The sequence below is a fragment of the Manis javanica genome, chromosome 5, assembly GCF_040802235.1.
Source record: "Manis javanica isolate MJ-LG chromosome 5, MJ_LKY, whole genome shotgun sequence".
Taxonomy (NCBI): domain Eukaryota; kingdom Metazoa; phylum Chordata; class Mammalia; order Pholidota; family Manidae; genus Manis; species Manis javanica.
This window is the reverse complement of record NC_133160.1, coordinates 25,503,802-25,521,486: the sequence shown is the minus strand read 5'-3', so window position 1 is coordinate 25,521,486 and position 17,685 is coordinate 25,503,802. Positions and strand designations below refer to the sequence as shown.

General features: G+C 47.9%; 1 protein-coding gene and 1 long non-coding RNA gene across 4 annotated transcripts in view; one reads left to right on the top strand and one right to left on the bottom strand.

Moving 5' to 3' along the window:
* The window catches only part of LOC108400438 (uncharacterized), a 48,071-nt gene extending 35,479 nt beyond the window's left edge, over positions 1 to 12,592 (top strand). The window contains exons 1-3 of one of the 3 annotated variants that reach the window (XR_001853888.3): positions 7,014 to 7,127; positions 10,657 to 10,907; positions 11,431 to 12,592. This is a non-coding gene — a long non-coding RNA (uncharacterized lncRNA). Of the gene's footprint in view, positions 1 to 7,013; positions 7,128 to 8,092; positions 8,732 to 10,656; positions 10,908 to 11,430 lie in introns of those variants that run through there. The other 2 variants (XR_012131396.1, XR_005057621.2) reach the window with 2 other exon arrangements.
* Positions 2,531 to 5,781, bottom strand: SOX12 (SRY-box transcription factor 12). The gene has a single exon (XM_017665793.3). It carries the CDS (start codon positions 5,337 to 5,339, stop codon positions 4,389 to 4,391), a length of 951 nt encoding a protein of 316 aa, XP_017521282.2. The 5' UTR covers positions 5,340 to 5,781; the 3' UTR covers positions 2,531 to 4,388.
* Positions 12,593 to 17,685: the final 5,093 nt, after the last annotated feature.

The following is a 17,685-nucleotide window of genomic DNA, read 5'->3' as shown; positions in this document are numbered from 1 at the left end:
TCCTGAGCAGAAAACCCAGTTAAGGCATTCCTGGACACCTGACCATAGAGACCTTTCTTTTCTTTTAAGCCATCTTTCAAGTTTATGCTCTTTTAAGTGTACTTCTAAGTTGTTAAGTTGCGGCAATTTGTTACATAGTTATGGATAACCAGTACATCACTGCATAGTGTTTCCCTTTAAAGGCTTGGGACCAAGATGGCCCTAAAAGCCTCCACCAGAGACTTGACCCAGAGGTGAATCAATGAGGGCACGAAAGGAATGGGATACACACCCTGCCCCCATCCCCAAATGCTTCCTACTCCTTTCAGCCACTAGGTGTCCCCAGAGCCTACATAAGCAGGTCTCTCCCCACCTTACACAGGTCAGAATCCATTCTTTCTGAAATGGAAGGAACCACAATACCACTACTAACAGGGCTTTCTTCTATTCCCATTTCCCCTTCCCACACTCTATACTTGGGGAAGCTAAGGCCTGCAAAGGGGAAGAACCTCACCCATGGTGCCACAGGGCTCTAGCTGTATCTCTGGCCAGGCGTTGTCCCCGCCCCCACCCTACCCATTCCCAGGACATTCTGAAGGGCAAACACAGACGGTTCACCAGCCTCTCCCCTTCGACCAAGGGAGGGGCTGTGAATGAGAATGACCTCGGCAGAGGGCTCTGGAGTGACTTGTGGGCTGAGGATGCCCGTTTCGGTGAAGGGAAGTGACTTCTTGAGAGCTGGGGCATCCGAGGTGCCCAGTGCAGTTGCTGAGACAGTGACCTGGCTCTCTTTGTCAAGCCCCTTGCACCCTTTGTGCATACTGACTTCTCCAGAAGCAGACACTGAGACTGAATTTGGGGTGCAAGATATTTATTAGGCATAAATACCTGTGGAAAGAAGAGGCGGGGAGCAGGGTTGGGTACAAGAAGTCCAACTGTGCTGCAGGCCTGGAAAAGCCTCCACCACCCTGGGGTATCAGAATGGGGGACGGTGCAAGTACTGCCTGTCAGTGTCTGTCCCACATTGAATCGAAATGGCGGGCTTTACTCCCGATCTCACTGCGACACCAGATACACCAGATGCGGGCTGCTCTGGGTAAAGGGTTCTCTGTAGCTGGAGCACACCCTGTAAGAGCCCAGAGCTGGGGGCTCTCCACTGACCATACTTCTTAGCCAGGGAAGTCCTTCCTTCCCTGGGGTTTTGGGTGGTACATACCCATTCTCCACACCTTCTCAACCCTTACTTTTTTTTGCCATTTTGCTTCCAATCAGAGAGCCTGAGAGGAAGCAGTTGCTGTAATTCATGCACCCTTCCCAACCCCCGCCCCAGGGATCCCCTTTCTATAGGCAACAATCCCCGCCAAACCTGCCGTAGTCCTCTTTGAAGTATTTATGGGGATGACAGTGCCCAATACCCTCTCTGGATGAGGTTTGCACACTCGGTTCTTTGGGGAAACAGGCTTTTCCTAACCTTAGGAATTCACCAGATCTGCCAGAGGAAGAATTTGTATGAGGAATGTCAGGGGGACAAAAGAGTTTTGAGAAGTCTTGGTCTCAGTTCCCAAAACACACTGGTAAGAATCTCAAGGACAGGAATTGTTCTGGTTTCTGCTGTTTTTCTCATTTAATATATACTGCAGGCCAATTAAATGCCAGGCACTGGAACCAACCACACCCCTCCAGGCCCTCAGAGGACAGCCTGACACCATCCATCTGCAGGTTCAAACAGGAGAGAGAGGCAGCACCCTAGGTGACAGACACTTTACCAGGACACAGAACCAAGATTTGGGGCACTCTCTGACCTTGGCTGTTTGCAAGTGCTCCTACAAGTTGCTTCACCCTGGCCCTGTTTACTCCTCTAGACAATGGAAAAGTATATAATTTTGCACACCGTGTTAGATGCTTTTCTCCTCAAACTTTATTTCGCCCTGTGAAGCAGGCACTATTATCATCCCATGGTAGGCATACGGAAAGAAGAGTCAGGGTGAAGTGAACTTGCTCCAGGTAACACAGGTCCTCAGTGGAGGACTGGGCTTTGAGACCAACAATGTGTCCCAGCTCTGCTTGTTCATCCTCGTAAGGGCAAGGTCAAACTGGCCCCCTTGGACCAGGTATGCCTGCACAGTTGTGTCATTTGATACACAAGGATTTAAAATATTTGAGTCTGCTTTCATTTTGAAATTGAGATGTTCATAGAAACATCTCAATTTCCACCTTCTCTTGAAAAACCTAGCCACCCAGCCACTGTGGGCTGCATTTCCACCAGGTCACAACTGGCAGGTGAGCAGCTGCCCCCTGGAGTGGGTCATGAAGCCAGTGTCCACCCAGACTCTCATTCACTTATGTTACCTGCCTGGCCCCTGCAGGGATACAACCTTCATGAAGACCAGGGGGTCCTGAGATAGAGGGAGCCGAGGCCTAGAGGGGCGAGGTGCCTTGCCCTGGGACCCCTGGCTCTTCCTGCATTGTGCTCAACCACAAGGACTTGAATCTGGCAAACTGTCTGAGGAGGGGTGAGGAAAGGCACAGACATGTAGAACCACAGGGCGAGGTCGGGGCAAATACACTTTATTCAGTCCTGGCATCAGACTGGCAGAAGTCCTGCTGTGGGAGCCAGTGCCCCAGATGGGAGGGACCCCTTCCCTCAGCTACCAGACTAGTTCTCCAAGACCACAGACAGTGACATCTCTTCACTCACATGACGCTTTTTTTTCATTGTCTTTTTTTGTTGTTTTTCTTAAAAAAAAAAAAAAAGAGAGAGAAAGAGAGAGAGAGAGAGAGAGAACGCGAGAAAGGCCCAGAGCCGGAGCACCAAGCTTAAAGGAGGCAGCTGGTGGCTTTGTCAGCGACGGGAACGCATAGGGCAGAGACCTGCAGAGACCCTGGGCAGGGGTCCGGGAGGACTCTGGGACCGTTTGTTCCTGAGATTTGTGTGTGTGAATGAGAATGTGTGCACACCCGGGAGGATGAACACACGCCGGTGAGATACAGGTAGTGAGGGCAAAAGGGGTGTGGGGAGGCCGGAGGGGCGGGGCTTGGGCGGCAAGGTAGAGTGACGGGATAACAGCATATGGTGCAGGGTCCCCGAGAGCACCCTGAATCGGACACTACTTGCTTCTACAGCAGCGCTATCCGTATTTTTTACGTGAAAAAACTGAGATGCGAACGGCACACCTCCACTACTCTGACCCTCCCTTCAGTCTCAATAACTGGCCCAGCTGATGGTCTCGCAAGCCAGCTGTTTAAAAGTGGGGTTCTTCTTGTCACTCCATCTGTTATCAAGCCTCAGGCTCACCCGCCTCTAGTACCAACGTTTCTCCCACTGCATACTGTCACTGTGGGCATAGGACTTGGGTGATAGGAAGGGGCTGTGGGCTTAGGGGGGAGCCCAGGCTGGTCGTGCGTCCTGAGGTGACAGGGCACTTCCCCAGAAGGGAAAGGGAGCAGGCGGGAGACTGTTCTCAGAGTGATAGGTGTTTGGTTCTGAGTTCTCCTCTCGAGATGGATTTGCACATCCTATCCCCATTTCCCAGGTGGGGGAAAGAAGAGAGGTTTCTGGGGGCCAGGATTGGCTGTAGAGGCAATTAAGCAGTCGGAGAGGGCAGGTTCACGTGGATCTGGGCGACCCCGTAAGGGAAGAGCAGCAGTGCCACTTAGGAGTTCCAAGCTCCACACCAGCCTTTCTGGGCCAGATAGTCTTTCTCCCCCTTCCGAATGCTCCTCCCACTAAGGCAGTGACGCCCCGTCGGGTTGAAAGGAAGCCGCGGCTCCCGGATCAAAAGATTTCTCGGGATCCCTCTATACCCGCCCCCCTTCTTCCCGAGGCAGGCCACCGAGGAGTGCGGTTTGACGGGGTCCAGCCCCCTCCTGCCAGGAAGCACTAAGCATGCGCGAGAAGGGGGCGGGTCCCAGCGCTCAGAGGGCAAAAGGAGTGCGCCCCTCCCCCTCTTGAGGAGGGGAGGGGCAAGGGAGGAGCGCGCGGTGCCGCCCAGCAGCTGGGCCCCCCTAAACACTAGGCGGACAAGACAGAGGCGGAGGGATGGGGGAGCCAGGGCAGGGGCGTGCCCTCCGGCCACGAGGAGGGGCGTGTGCAAGGCGGGGGAGGGGTACAGGTCTGGAGGAGAGAATGGGAGGTGGATGGGGGCGGGGGATTGGCTGCTGGTGGCTGTGCAGGAGGGGATAGGACGGGGAGGGGCTGGGAGGGCAGGGAAAGGGTGGGGGTTGGGCTGCCTTGGGGTGTGTCTGCGGGGGAGGGGCATGTCTGGATTTGAGGGGGGATGGGCACGTCCACGAGGGGGGAGGCTGCGCGGGAGATGGGGTGCCAGCCTCGGCCTCCGAGGGGCCCCAATACCTGATTCCTGTATGTAAACAGCTGGTTTGGGGGCGTGCGCGCCCCGCTGACGGTGGGCTCAGTAGGTGAAAACCAGGTCGGCAATGCTAGACGGGCGCCAGTCCCCCGCGATCATCTCAGTAACCTCGGGGGTGCAGTAGTCCGGGAACTCGAAGTGCGACGTGCCCGAAGGGGGCGGCAGGTCCGGATCGCGGTCCAGGGCGCTGCAGTCCAGGCCGGCCGGACCAGTGGGCAGTCTGGACAGAAAGCCCAGCGACTCCTCCCCCGACGCCACGGTCTCTTCTTCGCCTTCCTCCGCCGCTGCCGTCTCCTCCTCCTCTTCCTCCGGCTCCTCATCCTCCGACGGAGTCGGGGAGGCGGCGGTTACAGCGGCCCCCTCGCCCGACGGCCCTTGGGCGCGCTCCGCTGGTCCCCGGGCGGCCCGCCCCGCCGGGACCATCCTCCACAGCTCCCGCCCGGGGGTCTCGACCAGGCGCACTTCCAGCAGCTCCTCATCGTCGTCCTCGTCGTCGTCCTCGGGCGCCGCCGCGCCGCCCCCCAAAGGCCCTCCCGCAGCTCGGCGGCCCCCGCGGCCAGGCAGCTGCGGCCCAGGTTTGAGCCGGCTGCCGCCACCGCCACTGCCACCGCCGGGGGGGCGGGGCCGCGCCTTGGCGGGCGCCCCCTTGCTCTTTTTGCGCGGCCGGTACTTGTAGTCCGGGTAATCCGCCATGTGCTTGAGACGCAGCCGCTCTGCCTCCCGCACGAACGGGATCTTCTCCGAGTCCTGCAGCAGCTGCCAGCGGCGGCCCAGGCGCTTGGAGATCTCGGCGTTGTGCATGTCGGGCCACTGGTCCATGATCTTCCGCCGCTCGTGTTGTGACCACACCATGAAAGCGTTCATCGGTCTCTTAATGTGGCCGCTCGGGGTCTTGCACCACCCGGGCTCACGCGCCCCCTCCTCGGCGGGCCCGGGCCCCGGGGGCGGTGGCCCGCTGTCCCGCTTGGCCCTCGCGCCCCGCTGCTGCACCATCGCGCCTGGGCCCGGGGCCGCTAGACGCCGCCGGGGGCCGTCCGCATCCTCCGCGGCTGGGGGTGGGGGAGGAGGCAGCAAAGACGGAGGGGCGGCCCCGCCCCGCAGCTCGGCCCGGCCCCCGCGAACTGGGGAGCTCGGAGCTGGGAGCTCGGGCCCAATGGACGGCGGGGGAGAAGGTCAGCGGCGCGGTCTCAGGCAGGCTCGGCTCGCCCCCGCTGCCTTCGGCAAGTTGCGCGCTGCTGCACGCCGCACATTGTTTTGCGGGGGCGGAGGAATCGTACACCCGGGCCCCCGGCGGGCTCTCTTTGCAGGCTCCTGCTCCGCCGCGGACCGCGCGCGCCGCTCCCCGCCCCGCCGCCTTCCAGTGTCTTTCTCCCCGCGCGGCCCCGCTGGCGCGCGCGCCACCCCTCCCCCTCGCCGTCTGCGGGCCGCTGCGGCGCGCGCGGGGCCGCCCCGTGTAAACACCGAGGTGCCGGCTTGGGCTGCGGCCGGGCCACGCCTCGCGCTCGGGCGTCGCGTCACCCGTTGCTGGGCAGAGAACATGGTATTTGCATCTCCCAATCGCCGGCTGCTGGAGCGGGGCGGGGCTCGGGCTGCGGGGCTGGGCGATCTCGAGGCCGGGATTGAGGGTGTCGGATGAGGTCGGTTTCTTTTCTTAGGCTGGGAACTGGAGGAGGGTTGGGGGAACGCCGAGCGTGCTTCCCATCTGGCTCCGAAACCTTGTCCCCGCCCCGCGTTGTCTTTGAAATTTTAGCTTATACAGTGACACCTGCCGCCAGGTAGGACCTCCTCCCCATCCTCTTTCGGGGGCATCTTTTTAGACTGTCTTAAAACAGTGTAGGAGGACTCAGGCTCAGGGAAAGCTCATTAAGGGACAGACTCTTCGAGTCATAGATGTAGTCCCTGCCTAGTACACAACAGTCCAACCACACAGAGGCTTAACAAATGCTTTTAGACCCAATCAGCGAATCCCTTTCATATTCTTTTATCTCGTTTGAGGCGCCACAAGAGACCTGAGAAAAAAGGACATCTGACGCCCACCTTCCAGATAGGAAACACCGAGGGAATGCAGACTGGGGCTCGAATCCTAGGCTCGCGGTCCTAGCTCTCTCTCACCTGCTCGGCTCAGGAAGGGGCCGAGGCACCTGGCCTACCAGCCGAGGGTTCTGGGCAGAGCTGACTTTACGCTTTTCAGTCACTTGCAAGGCTCGAGGATATAGGGTTGCCCCATTCCCGAGTCCCGCCCTACACGGCTGCAAGCCTAGTGCGGGACACAGGCGCGACGCCTCTCAGGTCGGGAGAAGCGTGCGCGGGCACGAGGGCGGAGCCACCCCGAGGGGCGTGTCCACGACTCATGCTCCTGGCGCGTGGCGGGGAGGGGCTGCGCGCTCCCCGATCACCACGTGTGGGCCCGCTTAGGCACCGTCGGGCGTGTGTTACCCCGGGGGAGATCACCTATCTGGCACTTAGGGCCTGGGCGCTGAGGCCTCGCCCCTCGGAATCAGGAGCCAGGAGGGGTTGTGATTAGGGTCTCTAAAGTGGCATTCCTCAGGGGCTGGCGGGCACTGGCTGGGGCGGTGCGTACGAGTCTACAGCTAAAGATCTAACCCACTATTGGGCCGGCGCCGGCTGAAAACTCAGAGGGTGAGGGGCGGGGAAGAATGGCAGAAGCGCGGCTCCGCTGAGGCGGGGGGCGGGGTGTTGCTCCGAGTGCCCGGGAGGAAAATTGGAGCTTGCGCGGGCGGTCGGGGGTGACTCTTAAAGGCACAGGACGCTCGGAAGAAGGTAAGGCTTTCTACCAAATGGTTCCTCTGCCAATTTATTGGGTGCTGACATTGGAGAGCCCCAAGTTTGAACCTTCACAATGGCAGCATGGCCGGTACAATGCTCGATGTAGTTAGAATTCCTGTATTCATAGTCCAGTGCCTCCTTTCGCTTATCCTTAAAGTGGGGAAAAAGTAGTTTGTCCCTCTTACGGTCGTTTTACAGATTAAATGGGACAGTGACTATAAACACATCTCTGACACCTAGTAAATGCTCAATAAATACTAGTTATCTGGAACTTGGATTAGAGAACAGTAAAACCGCATACAGACACCAATATAATAAAAAAAATTGGTGGGGTAGGGATGGATTTAACATTTCAAAAAGGTATTAAAGTAGTGATTAGAGAACAGTAAAAGCTTTCTTTTTGTATTTTCTAACACTTTTCCACTTTTCTCCTTTTAATACTCGTTTTCTTTCAAATGATATGATGGGCACCACCGTCTCTTTAAGTGCTTAAAGGCTTTTCAAAAGTTTTACTCAGGCCCCATAGCTGCTGCTGTATTGTAATTATTATAGCTGCCACATACTGGCCTCCTGGATAATCCTCAAACACGGAAAGTTTGGGTCCACCTCAGCGCCCTTGTACATGCTGTCTCCTCTGCCTAGAAAACTCTTCATCCCCATCCCTGCATGGTGGTGGCTCACTTGATGTTTGTTTGTATTTATATATACGTAATACAATAAAGACCAGTGAAATCAGCAAGCAACCCAAGAATTGGAATGCTGGTAATAAATTCCCTTCCCCTGTGAACTCCTTTCCCATCCCATCCTCTGCTTTTCCTCACCTGAGGTAATATCTATCCTGAATCTTCCCTTACATTTTAAAAAAACTTAATAGCTTTATTGAGATATAATTCACATACTATGGTATTCACTCATTTAAAGTGTACACTTCACTGGTATATTCACAGTTACGCAACTATCATAAAAGTAAATTTCAGAGTCCATCACCTCCAAAAGAAACTCTGTACTTATTACTAGTCACTCCACCATCTCTACCTCTGCTCATACCTAAGCAACCATTCTACTACTTCTGTCTCCATGGATTTCCTGCACCATTTACATTTCTACCAGTAGTGTATGAGGGTTCCAATTTCTCCTTTTTCTTACTTTCTAAAATATGGTTTCTTAAAAATATATTCTCTTTTCTTTAGCTTTTTCAGAAGGGTACTTTGCTGTACACAATATTCCGATAACTTCCTTTCTCACTCAACATTATAGTGCTGATTCATCTAAATTATTGCTCCTGTGTAGAGTTTGTTCATTTTCCACTGTGGAAATATACCACAATTTTCCTATCTTTTGTCTTGTCAATGGACATTTGGGTTATTGCCAATTTTTGTTCTTATAGAGATTTACTGTTAACAATCCTAGATGTGTCTCTGATGCTCAAGTGCAAGAAAAGTCTCCTGAGTATGTCATGGGAAGTGTGGTGGCTTCATCTGAGGACATGTGAATGCTAACTTTTACAAGGCAATGCCATACTTCCAAGTTGTACCAATTTACTTTTACACCAGCAACATAGAAGAGATCCTCTTCGTCCACATCCTGTCCAAAGTTTGGTACTGAGATGTCTTAAGTTTTGCTTGCATTATTCTATCACCCTTTATATTTTCTTCATAGTATTTACCACATCCTGGAGTTATGTGTTCACTTGCTTTTTGCCCATCCCTGGAATGTCAAGAGGGCAGAAATTTTTATCTGCTTTGTTTACTACTCTATCCCTTGGAGAGTGCCTGGCACACAGTAGGTGCTCAGTAAATATTTACTGGATGATTGGTAATTTGACTCCAAATTGGTGCTCTCTCTCATGAGTTCACTCAAATTTCTATGAGAGCCTAAGAAGGACATAAAATTTTGGAAAACAAAACCCAAAACTTGAGTCTGCCACTAAGATGTGATGTTTATTACTGCATACAGACTACCCAAAGTCCATTCAAAAGGGTGCCCCAGAGTGTAAATTTGGCAGGCCTCAGGAGTTAAGGCCATGCTCACCATCAGGCCGTTAAATTTGGAATCCAGTAGGTAGACTGAGGTTCTTAGAGCAGTGCTGACCTCTGCTACTCTGCCAGTCCAGGCCACCATCAGCTCTCATCTGGGCACCTGCTCAGCCTCCTTCCTGGTTCCTGCACCCACCAGGTCTCTTTCCATTCCATTCTCCTCCAGAGTGATGCTGTGTTCCAGTCACAAATCTGATTGTGTCTCTTCCCTTCTAAATACCCTTCAGTGGTTTCTCCATTACTTTTAAGATAAACACCAGACTCACCTGGCCCACCAGGCCAAGCTTTGTCTGACCCCTGCTCACCAATCTGACCTCCTCTCCCACTTTCTCGTTGAGCCAGTTTCTTTTCAGCCCTAGAATGAGCAAGCTGCTTCCCCACATAGCAAGCAGTGCAGTCTGTTCCCTCACAGTTCAGCACTCCCACCTCCGTTTGCCTCCTCAGAGGGCACCTTTCTTCAGGGCACCCACATCCTACCCAGATCATCTGACACTCATAACGTCATTTTTTAGCACCCACCTCCTCTAAATGACAACATTGTTATTAATAACAGTCATGAAACACAATGAATAATACTAATGATAATGGCCAGAAAAATAAATGCAGATGGTGAACAAAAGAAAAAAAGGGATAAGAAATTCTTCTATTGAACTTTATAGTCATGTCAGCAGAAATAAACATTGTAGTACAAAGAAAGGAAAAGGGTATTGGATCAATACTTTTCAATTATATTAATATATTTCTTTGAAAAAAAGAAAAAACATACCTACTTAGTGGTGGTCTGTTGCAATACTATTCACATTACAGTTTAAAAACAAGAAAACTTTAAAAAATAATTTTAATATTAAATATTTTTCAAATTCAGTATAGCATAATTTTACCAAATTTAATAATAATACATTATTCTAATACAATTTCGCTAAAGAACAAAATTTGCAGTTAGCACACTTTGCAGTTTGCTCTTTGTTTCACTGTTTTAACTTTTAAATACAAAAGCCTCAAGTGGTTACAGAGAATGGCAGAATTGAAGCTACTCAAGTTCTGGTTCTTCAGCGTCCTAATCACTATGCTATCATTGTTTATTTTGAATCTATTGTTTAAACAGAGACATATGTTGTACCAAAGGGGCTGGAGACACAAGTGCTCAGGAAACTTAGCCTGAACAATTCTAGACTGTTACAAACTTATTTTCAAGACTAACCCGTGTAGCCGCATCTGACTTGGCATGTGTTAGGGGCTGACTGTATAACTGGGAGTGCTCTGAATGAACTTCCTTGTAGAATATAATGTTTATTAGTTTATAAGTATTAAAATATGCTGTTTTGGAGCTGACAAATATATTATTAAGGCTCCAGTTAGACCACCAACTGGGTCTTTGGGGAGGAGTTATTTTATCATTGACATGGACAAGAATTGTGGGTACATGGTGATAATAAAATGCAGACCAACTTTCCATCAGTGGTATTATTCTTTTATATTCTCTGCAGACAGTACACCCTGTCATTGCACAGCTCCACTTGGTATACCACAGCCGAAGAGAAGTTCCATGAACTCAGGACCCAGCTGGTTTTCACTCTTGCCATTGCATCCCCTAGCAGATCTTGGCACAATATAGACTCCATACCTGTTCAGTGAAGGGAGAAGGAGCCAACTGAAGTGTGGATGTGGCTGTCCCAGACACCAGCATGCAACTCCACCCATGGTTGGCAGAGACATTCATAGAGAACAAAGAGGAATGGTAAAAACAAGGATTTTACTTTTTGATTCATCTAATTCTCTTCTTTAAAAATCCAGAGATTATAATCATGTGTGAGAGAGAGACAGAGGCAGAGAGAGAGTGTACTATGGCTCTTTCTTTTACTAATAGCATAGAACTGCATGTGTGGCTCTTGAGCACTTAAAATATGGCGAGTGCAAACAGTGTGCTGTAGTGCAAAATTCTCACTGGTTTTCAGAGACTTAGCATTAAAAAATGTAAAATATTGTACCAATATTTTTTCTATTGATAATACATTGAGATTATAATAATTTGGACATATTGGGGTAAATAAAATATATTACAATTCATTTTACCTGTTTCTTTTCTCATTTTTTACTTCTTAAAGCTTGGTTTCTGGAAAATTTTATATTACAGCTTGCATTACATTTCTAATAGATGGTACTAATATAGAAGATGGAGACCTTTCTCATCTTGGCAAAATACAATTTTTTTGTCTGCCCCCAAATTTAAAAATGTATTTGTTGTTTTTTTTTCTTTTTAGGGATAGATAATTAAAAAAAAAAACTTTTCTGTGAAATCCCAGAGTTTTAAAAACCCTGACGGAATGCTGGGTCATCAATTCATGAACTGCAGTTTGAAACTCAAGAGAAGCACAAGGCAGAGACGAGAGACCAGAACGGGAGACATGTGCACCGGGAGAAAAGGACAAGTGTCAGTCATTTTAGCAGCAATGGCACAGCTGATGGAATTGGGGAATATTCAGATTGGGAAAAGGAAGGGGAAGGGGATTGGATGGGGGAAGGGATTTTGTCTGGGTAGTGGGTCCCATCTGGCAACTCTGAAATCACACCCCATTGGCATATTTCTGCATCTCCTGGAGTATAATCCTTACCCCACAACTCTGAAACTCGTTGGATTTTTTCCTGGGATGGGTGACCATATACTTTATCATGAAAGGGGACACTCTTAATAATTATGCTGGAACAACAGAAATAAATTGAGATTGTTTGGATAAACTGGCAAGTAAGTCATCTTCATCTTATTGGCTAAATATAGTATACTCTACAGAGGACTCACAAGCTAAGCATGGAAGTACTGGGCCTTTAAACAATCAAAATGTCCAGGATTTGAAGGCAACTTTGTTCATTGTTATGAATCTTTGTGAATTACTTCAACTCATTTTCCTCAGTTTCCTCATCTGCAAATGGGAGAGCATAATAGTTCAGGATGTGGAACATGGTAAAGATTCAGTGAGCGGTGGCTACAGCAAGAAGACAACAAAAATATTCTACTTGTGTCTTCTCTTTTTTTAAAAAGCACAAAAAGGCAAAACTATAGAGACATCAAAAAGGTCTGTAGTTGTCAGGGTTTAGTAGGGAGAGGGTTGAATAAACCCTCTTAAAGAGGTGAAGTACAGGAATTTTTTAAGGCAGTGAAACTCTTCTGTGCAATACTGTGATGGTGGATACCAGGCATAACATTTGTCAAAGCCCATAGGACTGTACAACACACAGAGTGTACCTTAATGCATAAAAAATTTTTAAAAATAATTTAGAACATCTGGTGAATCCCAAGATGGAATGCAGAATGTGACAAAACCATCAAACTGTATTACAAAGGTATGGAACAATCTCACTGAAGGGTGTGGGGGAAATAGTATTGACTTAACTAAATTTAGAAATGAGAAGAATCTGTAAAACTAAAAGCAAAGGCAAGTATAGAGAAGTACTGCACTCTCATTAATAAAGTGTCCCATGGGGACATGGGTTAACAATACTGATACTGCTATACACATATACTGGAATTGAACAATTAAGTTAATGGATGGTGGGAGCCAGGTTTCACACTGTTGGAGTGGGAATTTACAGATAAGCAAAGGGAGACTAGAATAACTTGTGGTAATGGACTAGAGTTGGAAATATAAATATGAACTCATGTTTAGCTTAATATAAATATAGATGGTTATATACAGAAAGATTTATAGATATGTATACTTACACATATATTTCTTTGTTCTTTTAGTTGGGAAGTCTTCAAAGAACCAACACCCCAGTAGGAATGAGCACACGATGCCCAAATCTTGGTTTCTAATACCATTTTCCAGTAGGAAAAATCAGGCCTTCTGAGAAATGGCTGATTCTGGGACGGGAACAGGAAATATACAAGGTGAGCCTGGAGCATCATATATTGTCAGAAAGTAAGGAGGTGTGCAAGAACAACAACAACAAAAAAAAGACACACAAAGGTGGAGTTTTAGTCAGAGGGACAGAAGAGCCAACTGAAAGAGCTCCCCAAGGCCAAAGCTAGAAAATTTGAGCAACAAAATTAAGTAGTGTTGGATTATAAATTAATGTGTGGAATAAATATGTATGAAGCTATACTGATAAAATAAATGACAATATATAGTGGGGAAGAGACAAATCTCTAGTGCAGAAAAATTCTGACTAACTTATATTGATACTTTACCATCAAGCGGGTGGAACATAGCAACTCTCCACTCCTTGAGTGATCTAAACGTAGTTACTTCCTTTCAAAGAAGACAGCATGAAAGGGGGTAAAAGAAGAGTAACTCTACAGTGGAGAAACCTTACAAACACTACACTAGCCAGGTGATCAAGGTCAATACCAACAGTGATAAGTCATGCTGATGTCTGAGAAACTGCCACAGACAAGAGGAACATAAGAAAACATGAGCTATATGCAATTTGGCATCCTGGATGGGATCTTGGGATGGAAAATGCCATTAGTTTAAAAATGAAGGAAATCTGAATGAACTATAAATTTCAGTCAATAATAATATACCAATATTGGTTTATTAATAGTAAGAAATGTACCATATTAATATAAGATGTTAATAATAGAGGAGACAGGGTGAATGAGGGAAATAGTAACTATTATCTTTACAATTTTTCTGTAAATCTAAAACTGTTCTAAAAAATAAAGTATTTTTTTAAATGACAAGGTTTTAATAGAACATTTAGTTTATTTAGACTTTAGAGTGTCAAAGCCTTTACACAGCCTGCCATAAAAGTGGAATTTATTCAATGGATTAAGAAATATTTGTTTACCTTATAGTTTTAGTATGTGAATCCAAGAGTTAAATTCTCCAATAAAATAAGACATTGACTTAGGTCAATGTCGCATGAACTCAGCATCAAAAACTCGGCTGCTTTAATTTGTATGTATTTGAAATACAAATAAGGAAAGATGACTAATTCCTTGATCATTTTTAAATAAATTAAAATACCTATAATGAAAGCAATCCACATTTAGCAGATACCAACCCCACTGCCTAAATTTTCATTGCCTAACATTTAGTAGAGAATGACATATATTGTGTAATTAGAACAGTTTTGTTCTCCTCAGATAAAATAACCAATCAGAGATTATTCAGGCTGCAACTGACAGGCGTTACTGCTAGTTCCTTCTAATTTGGAGAATTCCTTTTTTTTTTTGAAAAATCGAGTCTTGTTGCTACACTGAAGCTAGAGGGTCGAAGCTCATTGGCGGTGTCCCTGGGCCCCGGCAGGGCTCTAAGCCAAGGGGCCTGCCCATTGGTGGGCCGCCGGCAGCTGCGGGGCGGGGGCGCCGGGGATGGAGCTCGAGCCCATTGGCTGCGTCGCTGGAGGATGGTGTAATGGACCTCCTCGGTCGGTGCAGCCGGTTTCTACGGCAACGGAGGCTTGAAAGAGCCACTCAGATTTCGGCGTTCGCCCCCTACTCCCCCTTCCGGAGGGGGCTGGGCGGCCTGGATTTGAGGGCCGGTGGAGGAGGCGTGGGGGCTGGGAGTTAAGGGGACAGTGCCTTCCAACGACCAAACCAATCTAGCAAAGCAGTATTTTGAACTGGGTTCGAGGACCTGGCGTGCGTGCTCCGTGGAAAAAAATCAGTCAAACAGGCGTAAAGCAGAAAGAGCAAAATGACATATAATTCTGTCCTCCCCAGATCTCTCCGCTGGTAACGTTTTGGATGTGATCGAACACAAAGCCTAGCACCGCATAGGAACTCAGTACTTAATGGATGGGAGAAAGAAAAGAAGGGAGGAAGAGAAGGAGACTGGAGGACGATCCATCTTGTGGGCAACGTGGCGTGAGACAGAATGCCCGCCCTGTTGACTTGAAAGGCCACAGACAGACCCCTAGAGCTGACGGGGTAGGACAGCCTTAGATGTGGGGGTCTGAAGGGGAAAGGGGTCGCCGGTGCCCTGGAGGAAGGGAAGAAGCCGCTAACAAGATCGTGACTCTGGGTATCTGGGAGACCTGACTCTGCAGTAAGACGCTCTGGTTCCCATTCCTGCCGGCTGTGTCACTGCTTCCACTCTCCAGATCCCAGTGTCTTTGTGTTTGGGGAGTAACAAACAGTACCTACTTCATTGAGCTGGTGTCAGAACTGCGTTGGGATAGTGCATGTCAAGTTCTTAATACAATGCCTGCAACAGTCAACGTGCTGTCACCAGTAGCTGTTACAATTGAAAAAGGGATTGGATTTGATTAGGTGGAGAGAATAGGGGTGTTATCATTATCAGTGTGGGTGAGGATGGAGGAGCAATGTGGAAATTCTACAGAAGAGAGCAGTTTAGATGTCATATAGAAAATCATGGGAGATGACAGCCAGAGGGCCAAAAAGCAAAAATACCCATGATTAGCTACTCTCTGAGGGCCTGGTACTCTACCAAGCCTTCTAAATGAATTGTTTTATTTCATTTTTTCACCAGCTGTGATGAGGAGGCAGTTAACATTAAACCCTTTTTTTTCTGGTGAGAAAACAGGCCTGAGGAGGTTATGTGACTTGCCCGAGCCAAGAAATGATAGAGCCCAAACAGGAGCATTTGTGAGGCCCAGGACAAAAGTATACAGTTGGAGGTCCATATGCAGTATGTCTCTAATTAGAAGATATACATCAGTCTAATGCATATGTGTTAAATGATACATGTTCTATTCTCCTTGATGAATATGCCTTCATGACAACCTGAAAGACCAGGTTTGAAGCATAATTTGAGGACTCTTGAAGTTCTGTGCCAGAATGTGTTGGCACATGGAGAGCTACCCTCTGGATCCTGCGTCCAGTCCTTATCCAGTTACCTCCCAACCTATCAAGGAGGAACCTGGCACGTGTGAGTAGACACTCAGCCCCCACATCCAAGCTGTTTCTTGCTAACAGTTACTCCGAGAACTAAGCCTCAGGTCTATACCATTTGCATCAGACAGTGTAGTTTGTCCTCAACTGAGATGGACCCAAGGATGCAACCCATGAAGGCTCTGTAAATGAGTTTCAGGGTATTTTGGCAGGGAATTCTGGGGTCCCTGAAAATGGTCTCAGAGAATTCTGGTGGGCAACTCCTCTGGTATCTGCAGAATCCTGACCCTGCACCCTGGTGGGGGGCAGTGGTCAGGGCTCAGGATAGGGCTTACTCTTACCAGGGGTGAAGGAGTGTTGGAGCCAAGCATTTGGAGTCGTCTGTGCCTCACGGTGCCAGGGGACATGCAGGTTCAGTTTAAGTGATATGCCCTGAGAGAAATAGGGGAGGAAAGGCCTGACCTCACAGGCTGAAGAAACCCTCATTGAAGGTGAGAGAAGATGTGAATTAGCTTTTTAAAGATGAATGAATGAACCTTTTCTAATATAGTCAGTGACAGGTGTGCTGAGGGATACTTTGAGTATCATTAAAGAAGGACAAATAAATACATGTCCTGATCTGTAATCTCAGCCAAGTAATTTCAATATTTTCAATAAATATTTTTCAGGTTTTTACTATGTGCCAGGCACAGTGCTAAATGCTGGAGCTACAACCAAGAGCAAAATAGTCATGGTCCCTGCCTTCTGGGACATCGAAATTGAGAGACAGAGGCCAATATTAATCAGACCATGGTATAAACACATAATTGTATCTGCAATAACTGTGGAAGGGGAGAGGGTAAGAGGGTCTGGTCTAGAAGGTTAGGGAAGGCTGCAGTTAAGAAGTGGCACTAGAGCTGAGTGCCAGAGAAGGCATGGGTTAACCACAGGCTCAGGAAGGGTGAATTCCTAGAATGACTAGCAGAAGCCCAGCCAGGGTGAGAGGGTGAGGCCCAGAGGAGCCAGGGTGCAAGGCCTCAGCCCCAGGGAGGACACAAAGTCTTTGAGGGTCTTTAAGCTGGGAAATTATGTGATCAAATTTCATTTGGGGACAATTTTCCTAGATTGAAGGAGACTAAGCTTGGAAGCAGCATGACCAGTGAGTTGGCTGCTCTAGAGTCTTAAACTCCCATCAAAGTTTCTTATTTTTAGAGACAGAGGAAATAATGGACTTCTGTCTCTGCAGAGTCTACAGGAATTGCTTTGAAGTCTTATGTTGTGTTTTGCATTTGTTTTTGTTGTTAATTATTTTTTTGGCCAGAGCTAACACAGGAAATAATTAAAAGCAAACAAAAACCAGGGATATACTGTGAAAAATGTTTTCCTTCCATCCTAAACCCCAAATATTCAGCTCTCAGAAGCTACAACTATCTATTTTATTAATATCCTTCCAGAGTTAGTCTATAGATAAGCAAGCATATGTATATATTTATTCCAACATTTTAAATTATAATTAACATATATCAAATCACCTTGTATACTTTAAATATATTGGTTTTATTTGTTAATTATACCTCAATAAAGCTGAAAAAAGACAATTAAAATGTAAATAGCATACCATATCTTGCTTTGCTCACTTTAAAATGTGTCTTAGAAATACCATATGATTTCACTTACATGTGGAATATAAAACAAGATAAAACAAAACAGAAATAGACTCATAGACACTGAGAAGTGACTG